Consider the following 16,713-nt stretch of genomic DNA (forward strand, 5'->3'; position numbering starts at 1 on the left):
ATTTATGGTCTCACAGCTCTGGAGGCTCACAGCCCAAATCAGGGTATCAGCAGTGTCGATTCCTTCTGAGGCTCTGAGGGAGGAGCTGCCACCTGGTTCTCTCCCAGCTTCTCGTGATGGCCAGCAATCCTTGGAGCTCCTTGACTTGCAACAGCATTTGCCTCTGTTGTCGTGTGGTCATCCTTCCTAACTCTGTGTCTCTCCTCTTTTATATGACCCCACTTAGTTGAGATTAGTGTCTTGGTCATCTAGTGTTGCTATAACAGAAGTACCGCAAGTGGATGGCTTTAACCAAGAGGAGTTTATTCTCTCACAGTCCACTAGGCTAGAAGTCTGAATTCAGGGCACCAGCTCTGGGGGAAGGCTTTCTCCCTCTGTCAGCTCTGAAGGAAGGTCCTTGTGATGCGTCAGTCTTCCTTTGGCCTGGGAGCTTCTCTGAGCAGGAGCCTCAGGTCCAAAGGACGCACTCTACCCCTGGCACTGCTTTCTTGGTGGTATGAGGTCCCCATGTCTCTCTGCTCGCTTCTGTCTTTTATCTCAAGAGATTGACTTAAGACACTATCTAGTCTTGTAAATCTCATCACTGTAACTGCCGCTAATCCACTCATGACATCATAGCGATAGGATTTACGACACGTAGGGAAATCACGTCAGATGACAAAATGGTAGATAATCATATAATACTGGGAATCATGACCTACCCAAGTTGCCAGATATTTTGGGGGGACACAATTCAATCCATGACAGTCAGGACCCACCCTAGTCTGCTTTAAAAGATCCTGTTTCCAAACAAAGTCACAGGTACCAGGGATTAGGAGGGACATAATTTAATCCCTAACAGGTGGGGATGGTGGCCAGGCTGCCTCCTCTCTGACCAGCGATGCACAGCCACACCAGAAGTTGGCAGCCCAAGAAAGGCTCTGGTTCTGCTGCTTACAGCCTGTTCAAGGGGATAACTCCGCTGTGGTCCACTGAATGCCTAGCTCTTCTTGACACTGGATAAAACACAAGCAGAGGAATTCTGTGTTCCCACCAAATCCAAGCCCTCCAGTGATGGGAGCTGCTGGGCCCAGACTCCAGTGCCACCATGGATGCAGGCAGGGATACCCTTTCCAGGTCCGTCTGAGCCTCTGAAGGCGGGTTCTGCCATGCGAGGCTCACCCTTGTGCTGCGGTGCCGTGGGCCTTGGTTGCTCACAGGCTCTAAGAGAATGCGGTAACTTCTGCAGTTACGTAAAACACTAAGCCTGATTTCTCCATCACCACTCTCCGTCTAGGATTCCAAAGTTTGTGACCCCTTCAAACTGTACAATTTAGAGGAAGTTCTGAACACTTTCCAGAATTTGTTTTCACTGTGTAGTTAGGAAAAAGTTCAGCGATTAAATTTGGATCTTAATCTATGCTTCCTGACTCAGAAATGGATGAGCTAATTTCATTAAAACATCCATAAAAAGTCACCTTTGGGAAGGACACGGGAAGTTTCAACCTCAAATGGTAATAATGGCCTGATATTTTGCTTATAATGTTTATTTTTGTACTGATTTGATGAACTTTTCAAAGGCAGCGGTGTTCATTTTATTTTTACTTGTTTATTTTTTGTATACCGAAAGGCACTGGCACCGCTAAGTTATAAACCTCTCTTTGCTTCTTTCCTCTTGAGCGTAACTGTTAGGGGCTTGGATTTTCCAGTTTTGTAATTTTACTACTCACAAAAGAGGAAATTAGGGGTTGAGAGAAGAAAAGGAAGGGAAGATGAATGGTGACAGAAGGATGGTGAAATTTCACCTTGAGAAATACAAGGGACACGGGACAGGGCCACACTCCACAATGCCTGCTGTGTGTTGGGGCGCTGACCATCCTGAGGCAGAGAGGGGGCTGGGTTTGCTTCCAGGCTCGGCCGACCCTGAGCACTGACTGGGGAGGGTCTGAGAAGTTCCAGCACCCCCTTCCCTCACTGGAGCACAGCCGTTGTTTAGGCCGCCCCATCTCACAGCCATGGGAAGCACCCACCTGACGAAGGGTCCACTGATGAGCCTGCTGCAGCAGGTGTGCTGATCAGGGCAGACAGGAGTGTGTAAATGCTGCTGTGGGGAGAGGTGTCAGAGAGGGGAACAGTCAAAAAACAAAACAAAATCGAAAGGGAAAGAAGAATAGACACTGAATCAAATATCTGACTCTGTGAAAACCTGGAGATTTTTCACATCAGGACGATGCTGCTCCCTCCTCCTCCCGTTCTCAGCTCTCCAGGTGGGTCGCACAGCCATCGAGAGGAGACCGCCTGTTCCACAGGCCTGAACCACAGCTGGTAGTTGGGCAGGAGGCGGTGGGTCTGAGTAGATGGGGAATCAGCAGGATGGGGCGCTGGGCTGTGGAGGAGAATGCTTTGCTGGTAACACGGCACACCTGCAAGTACTGTCCCCAGACTCACACCCTTTCCTAGGGCAGCCTCATTCAAATATGAACCAGCTCCCCTGTCTGGCAACTGAGCGGGGTAAAACCAAAAACCAAACCCATTGCCATTGAGTTGATGCCAAGACTCAGTGACCCTATGGGACAGAGTAGAACTGCCCCATAGGGTTTCCAACGCTGAAATCTTTACGGAAGCAGACTGCCACATCTTTCTCCCTTGGAGCAGCTGGTGGGTTTGAACTGCTGACCTTTCAGTTAGCAGCCAAGCGCTTAACTACTGCACCACTGGTGCTCCTTCTGAGCTGGGTAGTTTCTAGGTAAACAGGGAATTTACAAAGGAAAACCTGGAAGCTTCTGGGCCCTGGCTGTGCCTGTAATCCGAGGTGCTAGGACTCAATTAAGGAGCCCTGGTGGCACAGTGGTTAAAGTGCACAACTGCTAACTGAAAGATGGTGGTTCGAACCCACCACCACTCCAAGGGATAGAGATGTGCTAGTCTGCTTCCCTAAAGATTTCAGCCTTGGAAACCCTTTGACGCAGTTCTACTGTGTCCTGTGTTGGGTCAGGATGAATCGGAATCGACTCAACAGCACACAACAATAACAACAGAGCCCCGTTGGGCCTTAGTGTGCTCACGAGGAGTAAAAGTCAGCTGGAACCGCTAATGAAGACACTACCTGGTTGTGTAATCTGTAACATTTTGTACTAAATATGTGGACATGTAATCTGTAATGTTTTCTACCAGATAGCTGGGTCTGTAATCTGTGATGTCTTATGCTCCCTGGAGCTCTGAGACCAGGATAGGTCTCTGCTAGCCCCTTTAAATTTAGTCGTCTCTTGCATTCTTATCTTTATGCCCACATACTGTGTATTTATTAATTGAATAAATATTAGATTTTTAAAGAAAACACCAGCATGCTTTTTTTTTCTTTTACTTTTGTTTTGTTTGACAAGTTTCTTGAACCTTGGTCTTGACCCAAGTTTACTTCTGCTTTGTTGAAACTTAACGAAAATTCCCAAATGGTTTGCTTATGCCAGATGTTTCAAACCGTGAAGAGAATATGGATCCATAATGTGCACGAACATATATCCCTTTATGTTTTCTCGGGAACCCTGGTGGTTCAGTGGTTAAGAGCCAAAACACTGGCAGTTCGAATCCACCACCCGCTCCTTGGAAACCCTGCAGGGCAGCTCTGCTGTGTTCTGTAGGGCCGCTGTGAGTCAGAATTGACAGGCACGGGTTTGCATTTTGATTTTTATGTTTCCCCAAAGAGCTCATTTTGGTTGCAGCTTCCATTATAGCAGGGGGCTTTAAAGAGAAGGGAGTATCTCCAGGCCCAGCAGTCTTGCCGTGGCTGCGTGACAGAGCCCCCCGGGGGTGGCCTCAGGAGGGTGGTGAGAAAAGAGCTCTCGTGGGCAAAGGACAAGCTGGCGCTGCTCGGCTGGCCACAGAGTGTGGAAACACCACCGCCCCGGTCCCTGCTGGCTCAGAGAAAACGCTTTTTTCTTCATCATTCTTTTTAAGCTGTATCAAAGTGTGAAATCTGTAAAGCTTGGCTGGTGCCTTTTGGAAAATCTGGAAATCCTTTCTGTAGAAAATGCAGCAACTTCATGCTATATGCATCTTGGAATGGGCTTTAATTTTTTAAATATCATGTTTTCATGAAATGAGCATGTTTATTTATACTCCTATTTTTTTTTCTTGCCTAAGGGAATTTGGTGCTTTGAATGTCATTTTAAAACCCTCTATCCCTCAGGCTGTAACCCTTAGGATTTTGAAGGACTCACTCCTTCACAAGTACCCCTGCCTGGACACTTCCTGCTGGCTTGCTGACTCTCTGCTCCCTACACTGGGCATACCACATGTGTTTTCTCGTGTTCAATATGCACCCATTGCTTCTGGGTCCAAGTCATTTGTTTCTCTAGTCCTCAGATTCTCCTCTCACTACCACTCTGAAACCCCCAACACCCAGGATTCACACACTCACATACACATGTACACTCACAAGTTCAACATACGTGTACACTCAAACACACGTACACTCACACACTCAACACACATGTACACACACTCACACATGTAGACATGCACACACAAATTTACACACATACACCCACGTGCTTATGTGTACACTCACACACATGTTCACACTCACACACTGTCACACACACATGACCACATGTACTGTCATGGTCACACGTGTACACATACACTCTCTCATGGGGACCTGTCATCAAGGTTATGGTCAAACACAGGACTGTACTAGATACACACAATGACAAGGGCCAGAGATGAGCACCCCCCCCCCATTTCTCCCTCTCCAGCCTGCCCCTGGCCCCAACTGGCTCTGTGCTGGAGGACTGCAGATCGGGGTACAGAGGGTGCAGATGAGGGGAGGTATGGTGTCGGGGGTACAAGGAGTACAGATGAGATGTGGAAGTGAAGAGGAGGTACAGGGTGCACATGGGGGTGTGGGGTGCAGGGGTGCAGTGGAGGATGCAGGCCAGGATGCATTGCTGCTTTGAAGGGCACCGCTCAGACCCTGCGTGCCCCAGGATGGCTGGGGGGTTCTGAAGCCCACGGGGCACTCCACAGTCCAGTCCCTGTGAGGGTCTCAGCCTCTGGGTGGCGTGTGTGGGTGAAACCAGGGGATCATGGAAACTTCCCATTCCCATCCACTGGCAGCACTGGGCGGGATGCCAGGGGCCACGGTCACAGCACAGTCAGGCATGGGTGCCCTTCATTCTGGAGGCAGACGAGGTCCCTGTAGAGGAGTGGAGGGAACCCAGGAAGGAGGAAGGGAGGGCAGCACCTCTGTATTGGCTGGGGACGCATGCCACCCCCTCCTCCTGTGGCCATGAGACCAGCACCCCCTCATCAAGGCCACCATCCCACTGTGCTTGGAGGGCAGATGTGCCTCTGTGGGTGGCCTGGAAGGGAGCCCCCCGCACCAGACGGGCAGAAGACCCCCTCCAGAGCTTCTGGCTTCCTCTCACCTGGTGCTGCATTGCAGGTGTTTTCTGCGAGGGCCGGGGCTCCCTGGGGCCCCCTCACCTCTGAGGGCAGGGGAGGGCCAAGGTACCACTCCTTCCTCATCATCCTGGTCCCCACGGCCCGAGACAAGGTGCTGCCCATGCTCTCTACCCTCGCCCTGTGGAGCACAGCTCCCCCATCCCATGGGAGAACTCTTTCTCTCATGCCACTTGTGTCAATGGGGCTGAGGGTGGGGGCCTAAGTCCCCATGTAGACCTTGCTGCCTCCCCACAGACCTCGCTGCCCCCAACGGACCTTGTTCCCCCCGACGGACCTCGCTGGCCCGCATGGACCTCGCTCCCCCAAGACCTCGCTCCCCGCATAGACCTTGCTCCCCGCCACAGACCTCACTCCCCCCGCCACGGACCTCGCTTCCCCCCCCAGACTTCGCTCCCCCCTCACAGACCTTGCTCCCCCCTCACAGACCTCGCGTCCCACCCCACAGACCTCGCTTCCCCCCACAGACTTCACTCCCCCCCAGACCTCGCTCCCCGCCACGGACCTTGCACCCACCCCACAGACCTCGCTGTCCCCATGGCGGTGCTGACGCTTGGTCCCTGGGCTCACAGTGGCGCACACTTTGTTCCTTATCCTCTTTTCCTCCATGTCTTCCACCAGCTCCCACAAAAGACAAACCATCCCTTGGGGCACCCCCACATCACCTTCCCACTGGCCCTTCTCCCTGACTGCCCCCCAGCAGTCCTCCAGTGATGAGGGTAGGGGGCACTGGGAACCATGGTGTGGGTTGTTCCCTGTCACAGAGGAGGAGACTGGAGCTGCGGGGGATCCCCCTGTGCGCCCATTGGTGGGCTGGTTCCTTCTGATGCTGCTCATGGCCTGGGTCTCCTCTTCCTGCCCCTGCTCGAGGGGCTGGGCTTCCTCTGGGGTCAGACCCTCGGATGAGCTGGGAGATGAAGGGGAACAGAGAAAGAATGACTCAGGAGAGAGACCCCCAGAGGTGATGGGGGTCCTAGAGGCAGTGGAGGAGACCCTCAGAGGTGATGAGAAGACCCCTGGAGGTGACAGGGAAGACCCCCGAAGGTGACAGAGGAGAGCCCAGGAGGTGATGGGAAAGGCCCCCAGAGGTGACGGGGGTCCTGGAGGTGATGGAGGAGACCCCTGGAGGTGATGGGGAAGACCCCTGGAGGTGATGGAGGAGGCTCCTGGAGGTGTTGGAGGAGAGCCCAGGAGGTGATGAGAAGACCCCTGGAGGTGATATGGAAGACCCCCGAAGGTGATGGAGGAGACCCCTGGAGGCGATGGGGAAGACCCCTGGAGGTGATGGAGGAGAGCCCAGGAGGTGATTGGAAAGGCCCCCAGAGGTGACGGGGGTCCTGGAGGTGATGGAGGAGGCCCCCGGAGGCGATGGAGGAGACCCCTGGAGGTGTTTGGGGGCCTGGAGGTGATGGGTTCTGGGAGTGATGAGGGGCTCTGAGGGCCCTGAGAGTGGCCGGGGACCCCCAGAGATGATGGGGGCAGGCACCGACTGCTTAGAAGGCCTTTGGGAACGCTGCAGCTGGGGCTGCCTGGCTCTGCTTCGCGGCCTCCTCGGGTCTCAGTGTCCTGCGGGCGAGCGAGACCGCGGAGGAGCGCGGGCGGGAGAGGGCGGCCCTCTGCTCGCACGCGAGGCTCTGGCAGGGGACCAGGCGGCTGTCACAGCGGGCGCTGAGGGCCGGATCGCGTGACAGCGAGCCCGGCGGCAGCCACAGGAATGTCGCGCGGAGGAGGAGGGAAGTGGGGGCGGATGCCTGGCGGGGGGGGCGGGCACGGTGCTGGGGAGGGCTAGGCCCCCCTGGTGCTCCCCCCACAACGGAGAAAACCAGCTGCCGGGGAAGGAAGAGAAGTTTGAAAGGGGCTGGAATGGGCGGGTCCTCACTGCCTCAGCGGAGGCGCACAAAGCAGAGGCGCACGGAGTGTGCCGAGGGGGCCTCGCCCTACCCACTCACCCGGTGACGCCGAGTCACCTTGTCCTAGAACCCAGGGTGACACTGCCGTTTATGTGCCCGTCACTCTGGGGTGCAGGTGCTTGTCAGGTCCCGAGTCGGTGATGTCCCAGCCCTGGAGCCCCCCAGCTCCACAGCTGCCCCCCCCACCCCCAACAAGAACAGCCTTGTGGTCCACAGGGCCCGGAGAGAGTGAAGGCCTAGGACAGGCTGGGCCATGTTTCAACCTCAGTCCACCTGCCCCCCACCGCCCCCCCGCCCCGCAAGTTACACAGAAGGTGTGTGACCCTCAGCCCTCAGAGGCCTCACCATCCGTAGGGGTCCCTGAGACAGGAGGGCTCTGTCCCAGGGCCCAGGGTTTCCCCAAGTCTGTTTCTGGTTCATTTTAACCAGAGCCTGTGAAAAAAAAAAAACTTTTTTTTTTTTTTGTAGTCAGAGCGAAAGGGCCCTCAGATTCCAGTGTATTCCAAGCCTCCAGCTTTCCCAATATCAGTGTTGAGTAAACACAGTCAACTACAAAAAGGAATCCACCCCAAAACCCACTGCCGTTGAGTCGATTTGGATTCATAGTGACCGTATAGGACAGAGTACAACTGCCCCATATGGTTTCCAAGACTAAATCTTCACCGAAGCAGGTGGCCACATCTTTCTCCCTTGGAGAGATTGGTGGGTTCAAACCACTGACTTTTCAGTTAGCAGTGAGCTCTTTAACCACTGCGCCACCAGGGCCCCCTACAAAAGGGATAGAAAATAAGAATGAATGTCTCCTGAGTGCTGACATCTCAAAGCTCAGCATTTTACCACCTGTAAAGAGGACTGGGCTTGGTGACTCTGAGGGTCCCTGTTCTCAGAGAGTGGCCACGCTGTGCAGACCAACATCTCTGGGTCGGGGCTCACCGGCCTTGAACCCTGGGGAGGGGCTACAGGGACCCCAGGACCCATTTGGAGCTGGACATGGTCCCGAGGCAGGAGGTGGTTGGGGGGCGGTTATGGAAGCAGAGTGCCCTTCTGCCTGGATGCTCTGCCTTGCTGGCTGCCTGCACTGTTGTCCCCGCCCCTCCTGCTCACCGGCTACCCCAGTGCCTCCAGGCAGGGCAGGTAGGGCAGGCAGCTGAGGCCGGTACCAGAGCTCTGTGGGTCATGGTGCCAACATGCTGTGGGGGTCCAAGGGGACACAAGAAAGCTGACTTCATGAGGACCATGTGCAGGGCTGGTTACAGGTGCTGACATGTCCTGTTCTCTCTGACAGCTGTGCAGGACACAGGCTCACGGCGGCCAGTGGCTGGGGACCCCTCGTCAGGAGATGGCCACCCGAGTGGAGGGTCTGAGGTGCTGGAGGGCCGGCTGCTACTGGAGGTGAGTGCCCGCTTGCTTTGCCCACTGGCCCTCTGACTGTGACTGTCCATAACAAGGAACCGTAAGGCTCCTGGAGGGGTCCTAGGATGGAGCTCCAGACCATTCCAGGAAACTGCATTAGGTTGGAGTCAGCAGACAGGCTAGCCCCTCAGGAGTGTGAGGCCAGTGGGCTGGGAAGGAGCAGCAGTCCCAATATAGCATGGGCGGTGACCTCCCCACGACCGAGGGTGTCCCCCAGGTGCCCCCTCCCCATGACCAAAGACCCCCCTCTCCACAACTGAGGACAGCTCCCCTCCCCATGACCAAAGACACTCATGCCGATAACCAAAGACACTCCCTCCCCAGGACCGAGAACGTCCTCCCACGACAAAGATGCCCCCACCCCACAACTGAGAACCCCACTCTCCATGACTGAAGACAGCCCTCCCCACCACCAAGGATGTCCCCCTCATGATCAGAGACATCCCCCTCCCCACGATTGAAGACATCCCCCAGGACACCCCCCATTCCCATGGTTGAAGGCCCCCCCCCGACCCCTCCCCCCGGGTACAAACTTAAATACCATTTTCATTCTGCTTTCTCTGGTTTTTACTTGTCAGTGAAGAAGAACCTAATAAGAGATAAAACAGCTTTTTCTTTATTTTCAAAAGAGGGCTCAGAAAACCGGGGGCTGGTCCTTTTCAGCTTTCAGGGTGCTCCGTGTTGGGGCTGGTGCACAGGCCGCCGTGGGTGCCTTCACTGCGCTGATGCTGTGGAAGCCGCCTTGATGGTGTGATGCTCCTCAGGAGCTGGGCTCCCCCCCGTGCGACGGGGCGCCCCCTCCGGGCCCCTCCCCGTGCGACGGGGCGCCCCCTCCGGCCTCCCCCCGTGCGACGGGGCGCCCCCTCCGGCCTCCCCCCCGTGCGACGGGGCGCCCCCTCCGGCCTCCCCCCCGTGCGACGGGGCGCCCCCTCCGGGCCCCCCACGTGCGACGGGGCGCCCCCTCCGGGCCCCTCCCCGTGCGACGGGGCGCCCCCTCCGGCCTCCCCCCCGTGCGACGGGGCGCCCCCTCCGGGCTCCCCCCCTGCGACGGGGCGCCCCCTCCGGCCTCCCCCCCGTGCGACGGGGCGCCCCCTCCGGCCTCCCCCCCTGCGACGGGGCGCCCCCTCCGGCCTCCCCCCCGTGCGACGGGGCGCCCCCTCCGGCCTCCCCCCCGTGCGACGGGGCGCCCCCTCCGGGCCCCCCACGTGCGACGGGGCGCCCCCTCCGGGCCCCTCCCCGTGCGACGGGGCGCCCCCTCCGACCTCCCCCCCGTGCGACGGGGCGCCCCCTCCGGGCTCCCCCCCGTGCGACGGGGCGCCCCCTCCGGCCTCCCCCCCGTGCGACGGGGCGCCCCCTCCGGCCTCCCCCCCGTGCGACGGGGCGCCCCCTCCGGCCTCCCCCCCGTGCGACGGGGCGCCCCCTCCGGCCTCCCCCCCGTGCGACGGGGCGCCCCCTCCGGGCCCCTCCCCGTGCGACGGGGCGCCCCCTCCGGCCTCCCCCCCGTGCGACGGGGCGCCCCCTCCGGCCTCCCCCCCGTGCGACGGGGCGCCCCCTCCGGCCTCCCCCCCGTGCGACGGGGCGCCCCCTCCGGCCTCCCCCCCGTGCGACGGGGCGCCCCCTCCGGGCTCCCCCCCTGCGACGGGGCGCCCCCTCCGGGCCCCCCACGTGCGACGGGGCTCCCCCTCCGGGCTCCTCCCTGTGCGACGGGGCGCCCCTCGGCTCCGAGGGGCTGGGTTTCCGAGTCTGTCGGGGGGTCTGCCTCTCGCTGGTGCGGGGCACCTCCGTTGCCCTCTCGGATGAGATGGAACCGCGAAGTGGAGCTTTCCGGGTTGAATCACCGGTGAGCCCGCTGTCGCTGAGGCAGCCCCAGCTCGCGCTGACCCCGTGTGTGTCAGAGTAGAACTGTGACCCATAGAGTTTTCAATGGCTTATTTTTCAGAATTAGATCACCAGGCCTTTCTTCTGCGGGGCCTGTGGGTTGACTTGAACCTCCGACCTTTTGGTTAGCAGCCAAGTGCGTTAACTGTTTGCACAACTCAGGGACTCCAGGTTGAATCAAGTCGCTGTTTAAAGATAAAGGGAGATGGGGGCCCTAGTGTCAGGTCCAAGGGTGGGGCTCAGGGTCCACTTGAGGGAAGGGGCTCCAAGCTACTGGATCCTCCAGGACCCCGGAGCGGGGAGAGGGGCAGGTGCCCCACAGAAGGGGTCTGGCAGGGTGAAGGGGGAGCCATTGCTGGCTGCAGGGACCCCTTCTGTCCTCCAGCCAAGGTGCCCCAAGCCCAGTGCCCGGTTCCCATCGCGGGAGGCTCTGGACCCCGTATCTCCCTCAGGTGGTTGTGGCTGGGCATCACAGCTGGACGTGTGTCCACCATAGACACACGCAATGCAGGAAGGACACGAGGGTGTGGGGGAACAGGGTGGTGGTCTGGGGGGTACAGGGGGGAGAGGAGGGCGTGGAGGAACAGGGTTAGTGGTCTGGGGGTTGTGGGGGGGGAGGGAGAGGAGGGTATGGGGGACCTGCCAGAGCAGGAGCCAGGGGACTTGTGTCAGCTGGATATTTGCCCTCATGTGCTATCTGCAACCGTGCAGAGGCAGGGAGGTGGGTCCAGGATGACCCTGCCACTGGCTTCAGGGGGAGGATGGGCTCACACACCAAACAGGGTTGTGGGAGTAGGGGTGGGGTAGGGTGGGAACTGAGGTCAACTCAGACATGTGGGGGCTCAGGGGAGGGTTCTGGGTGCTGTGGACCAAGATGGAGATGCTGAGGACTCAGGGCCCCGAAAGACTCACCCCAACATCTGGACAGTGACAAATGGGTGGGGCTGGGGGGGAGGGAAAGCAGAGGGGTTGGTCCCACAGGAGAGAAGGTTCTGGAAGGAGGGCATGGCCTCTGGGCTGGGAAGGTGCCCCATAGCTTAGATCCACAGTGACCTGGGGGTTGGGGCAAGGTTGAGGGGTCACAGGTCACCCAAGTTCCTCCTTGAGGTGTGTACTGAGCCCGGGCAGCATCTGGGGTGGAGCCTTCCTTCTACTAGATTCAGGGTCCCCCAACTCGTCCCCCCGTTGGGCCCCTTACTGGGTCTGCAGACTCATGGGTGGTGGACCTGCCTCTGCTCCAAGGCTCTGGGCAGACCTGTGGCTCCACCCATCACTGGAGTTTTCTACTTTGGCCGTTCTTGATTGTTGCCATGGCCGCTGTCATGGTGGTGGGCCCTCCGACTCCCCAGAGAGGCCAGCGTCTCTGCTTCTGACATCCCCCCAACCCAAGAAGAGTGGACTCCACACCTTGGGGAGGCAAGGGGGCTCAGGGAAGCCACAGAGAGGGGGTTCCTTTGACACCCATCAGCCAGTTCCCTGAACCCATCCTTGCTGCCATGCTGTCTTCTTCACTTCCCACCTTTTACCAGGAGATTTCAAACATGCAGAAAGCAAAAGGGATGGAGCCATGAATCTCTGACTACCAAACGCTGCCCAACAACGACCACCTTGGCCTTCTGTGTCTCCAGTGCCTCCTTCCCCTCCTCCCTCCTCTCTAGATCCCTGAGGTTCATCTTCTCCGACCTGTCCCTCCACCTCCACACGCCACTCTCCAGGTGCCTGGTGACCCCTCCCCTTGCCTGCTTTCTGGGTAGCTGGTTCCCACTGCCCACTCTCGGTACCTGCCCCCCACCCGCTCTCCAGGTATCTGGGTAGCTGGTTCCCACTGCCCACTTTCGGTACCTGCCCCCCACCTGCCCTCCAGGTATCTGGAGCCCCTTCATCCTACTCTCATTCGGTGCCCTGAGAGGCTGGAACCTTCTGCTGTCTGTGCTTCTGCCCTGAGCATGAACCCCTGGGTGCACCATCCCTGTCCCTGTCACACCCGGGTGGGTGCTGAGAGCATAGTAGTGCTCAGTGATATGACAGCCTGGTGGTTGGACAGCCCCTGCTCTGCTTTGAGACAAGCGGAGGAACAGGGTGGCGTGCTATGTAGGAACTGGGGGCTGAGCTAGATGGAGCTCAGTGGCTCTGTGCCTCCCCTACCCTCCACTGCCCACGTGGCCCAGAGTTGGGACTGGGGGGGCGGATCTCTGGGGTCTCACACCCCTGCTGAGGGTTTCGCACTTGCCCTGATGAGCACCTGTGAGCTTGTAAAGTAACTCCCTTTTCTAAACAATGAAAACGGGTGAAATAGCCTATACTTCTGGGCTCCACAGTATCTGAGTGTTTGGGGACTCTTAGCGTCATTGCCTGGCACCACAGCCAACTGTATCTGGCCCTACGGTGTGTCTGGGTCAAATCCCATTCCCAGAGCTGGTGAAGATTTCGTTTCGGTTCAGGCTGGGGCAGTACATGGGTGTACCAGAAGCTTCCCTTTGGGAAACATTGTGCTTTGGGGATAGGAAAATTTTCCATACTTCATTCCTTATCAGATTTTTAGAAAGCAAGTTCTTAAGTCATTAATTTTTTTACTTTAAAGTTGCCTTTTCTATCCATGCTAGTTAGATCTGAGCTGAAAGCGTGTGCCAGCTTGACTTTATTCTTGGCAGGAGATGAATGGCACCGTGCTTTTCCTTACACGTGTTTCCGTGGAAGACTTCAGAAGAGCTCCCGTAGCTGAGGGGTCAGGGTCCACTGCGCGCCCGTGCAGGACATCTTCTGGCACCCCCTCCTGCCCTGCAGGGCTCCTCCTGCAGGCTGAGGTAGTTGCCCCCTCCCCCACCCCGTGTCCTGGAGAACAGAATAGGGCTGAGCAGGTCCTGAAGAGTCTGGGCATGTAACTGTGGCTCATTCAGCATCTCACTCATTCTCTGTGGCCCACGGAAGTTTCCAGAAGTTTACTTTGGTTGGAAACGCTCTGGTTATCTGCTGAGGCTTTTCACAGCATTTTCCAGTGCAATGATTCTCGAACTTTGGGTTTAGAGACTCTTTTTGAAGTTTAAAAATATCCCCAAACAAAGCAAAATAAACAAATCCAGCAATAATAACAACAAATGCCCGCTTTTATAGCCAATCTTCAATCCCTTCAGGATAAATGGGGGAAAAGGAGAGGTTTATGGCAGAGCATCATAAATTCATGAAAATTTGGGGCTGGCGTAGACTTCAGAGTGCATGTGGCCCCCATCTCAGACCTCCATTATCTTAAGATAGAGCCACCAAGATCCGGGCAGTTTGGTCTTGTCCAGGGTCCCCGAGGAGCGGCTGGGGCTGAGGCGACCTGGTGTTTCCATGTGTAGGGACTTTTGCCTTTGTGGCTCCGAGCTCCACCCTGCAGGGGAAGCCAGGATGGGTGGTCAGTCTCCACCACCCCCAGGAGCTGCCACCCAGTCTTGGCGCACGTGGGGTGAGGTGGGGGTAACAGAGGAGAGGGGAAGGGTGTGGGGGAAGGAGTGAAAGTAACAGTGGAGAAGAAACAAGAAGGGATAAGAAAGTTCTGGAAACACGTCAGATACACATTTAGAGTGGCACATGAAGACCATAAGAACTTCAGAGCTGTTAGGTTCGTATTTCTGTTGTTATTTTTAAGTGGGCTATGAGCTCCTTGTGTTTAGAGCAGGAGTCGGGATACATTCATGAGACATGAGCTTCAGCTACAGAGGCCAGGACGGTGAACCGGCCTCCGAGCTCTGGCTGGAGTTGAAGTGTGTGTTAGCTGCATCATACATTTTGTAACATTTACTTTTGAATTTACATGCATTAAAGTCACTCTTTTTGGTGTACTATGTGGTGTGAGCACCACCACAATCATGATACTGAACACTTCTGTCACCCCAGGGTTTCCCGATGCAGCCCCTTTGTAGCTGGACACCCCCCTCCCTGCCCCGCCCTGGCAACCATGGCTGTGCCTTCTCTACCCCACAGCGTTTTCTGGTGGCCTTTCTCGGAATGCCGTGTAAATGGGATCTTAGAGTTTGCAGCCTTTTGAGCCTGGCTCTTTTCACTCAGCAAAGTGCCTTCGAGATTTATCCAAGGTGCTGCATGATCACCTGTTTGTTTCTTGTGTCGCTGAGTAGTGTATCATGGTATGGACAAACGACATTGGGCTTCTCCATTCAACCCTTGAGAGATAGATATGTAGGGTCTCTGCAGATTTTGGCAATTGTGAATAAAGCTGTGATACAAATCCAGCACAGGTTTTCTGTGGACACAGGTTTTCATTTCACTTGGATAATTACCTCAGATTGCAATCGCTAGGTCGTATAGTGTCAACTCTTCTTTGATCTTCGTTATTGAATATACCATGAACTGCCAAGATAATGAACAAATCTGTCTTGGAAGAAATACAACCAGAATGCTTCTTAGAAACAAGGATAGGGAGACTTTGTCCTGATAACTTTGGACATGTTATCAGGAGGGACCAGTCCCTGAAGAAGGACATCATGCTTGGTAAAGTAGAGGGTCAGCTAAAAAGAGGAAGACCCTCACCAAGATGGATTGACACAGTGGCTGCAAGAGGGGGCTCCGGCCTAGCAACAATTGTGAGGATGGTGCAGGACTAGGCAGTGTTTCATTCTATTGTGCACAGGGTCGCTATGAGTCAGAATTGACTCGACAGCACCTGACAACAACAACATAGTAAGTGTGTGTTTAGCTTTATAAGAAACTGCAAAGCTGTTTTCCAAAGTGGCTGCACCATTTTGCATCCCATAGGCAGCGTATGAGGGTTCCAGTTGCTCTGCATCCTTGCCAGCACGTAGTATAGCCACTTTTTAATTTGATTTTGTGCACTCAGTGAAAATTTACAGCGCAAATTAATTTCTCATTCAAAAGTTTATACACAAATTGTTTTGTGACATTGGTTGCAATCCCTGAAATGTGTCAGTAGTCCCTTCCTTTCCATCCTGTGTTCCCCACATCCATTCGTCCAGTTTTCCTGTCCCTTCCTGCCTTCTTGGCTTTGCTTTTGGGCAGGTGTTGCCCATTTGATCTCGTACATCTGATTGATCTAAGAAGCACATTCCTCACACGTGTCATTGTTTGTTTTATAGGCCTGTCTAGTCTTTGGCTGAAAGGTCGACTTCGAGAGTGACTTCAGTTCTGAGTTAGCAGGGTATCTGGTAGCCATAGTCGCCCTCCATTCTCTGTCAGACTAGTAAGTCTGATCTTTTTTGTGAATTTGAATTCTGTTCTACATTGTTCTTCTGCTCTGTCTGGGACCCTCTATTGTGATCCCTGTCAGAACAGTCCATGGTGGCAGCCAGGCACCATCAGTTCTTCTGAGCTCAGGCTGGCGGAGGCTGTCGTTCATGTGGTCCAATGGTCCTTTGGACTAATATTTTCCTTGTGTCTTTGGTTTTCTTCATTCTCCTTTGCTCTGAATGGGATGGCTGCTCACGACCCTACTCAGGTATGGTCGCTTTTTAAAAGCCATTCTAATAGATGTGTAGTGGAATCTAATTATGGTTTAATTTGCATTCCCCTAAAAGTCAAATTTACACACCAAACACTAAGGCCAAAGATGAAGAAATTGAAGATTTTTATCAGCTTCTGCAGTCTGAAATTGATGGAACATGCAGTTGGGATGTATTGATAATTACTGGTGATTGGAATGTGAAAGTTGGAAACAAAGAAGGATTGGTAGTTGGAAAATACGGCATTGGTGATAGAAACAATGCTGGAGATCAGATGATAAAATTTTGCAAAACCAACAACTTCTTCGTTACAAATACCTTTTTTCACCAACATAAATGGCAACTATACACGTGGACCTCGCCAGATGGAACACATAGGAATAAAATTGACTACATCTGTGGAAAGAGATAATGGAGAAGCTCAATATTGTCAGTCAGAACAAGGCCAGGGGCTGACTGTGGAACAGACCATTAATTGCTCATATGCAAGTTCAAGCTGAAACTGAAGAAAATCAGAGTAAGTCCACAAAAGCCAAAATACAGCCTTGGGTATATTCCACCTGAATTTAGAGGTCATCTCAAGAAGAGATTTGATGCATTGAACACTAATGACCCAAGAC

The 16,713-nt window shown here is 55.3% G+C and overlaps 1 protein-coding gene across 2 annotated transcripts in view; it reads left to right on the plus strand.

The window, feature by feature from the left end:
• The window catches only part of AHRR (aryl hydrocarbon receptor repressor), a 140,751-nt gene that overhangs the window by 56,875 nt on the left and 67,163 nt on the right, over positions 1–16,713 (plus strand). Inside the window, exons 4-5 of one of the 2 annotated variants that reach the window (XM_064270268.1) lie at positions 8,635–8,741; positions 13,292–13,444. In XM_064270268.1, the coding sequence (XP_064126338.1) occupies positions 8,635–8,741; positions 13,292–13,444 (260 nt within the window). The remainder of the gene's footprint in view (positions 1–8,634; positions 8,742–13,291; positions 13,445–16,713) is intronic. The other variant, XM_064270274.1, reaches the window with a different exon arrangement.

Source organism: Loxodonta africana, chromosome 2 (assembly GCF_030014295.1).
Source record: "Loxodonta africana isolate mLoxAfr1 chromosome 2, mLoxAfr1.hap2, whole genome shotgun sequence".
NCBI lineage: Eukaryota > Metazoa > Chordata > Mammalia > Proboscidea > Elephantidae > Loxodonta > Loxodonta africana.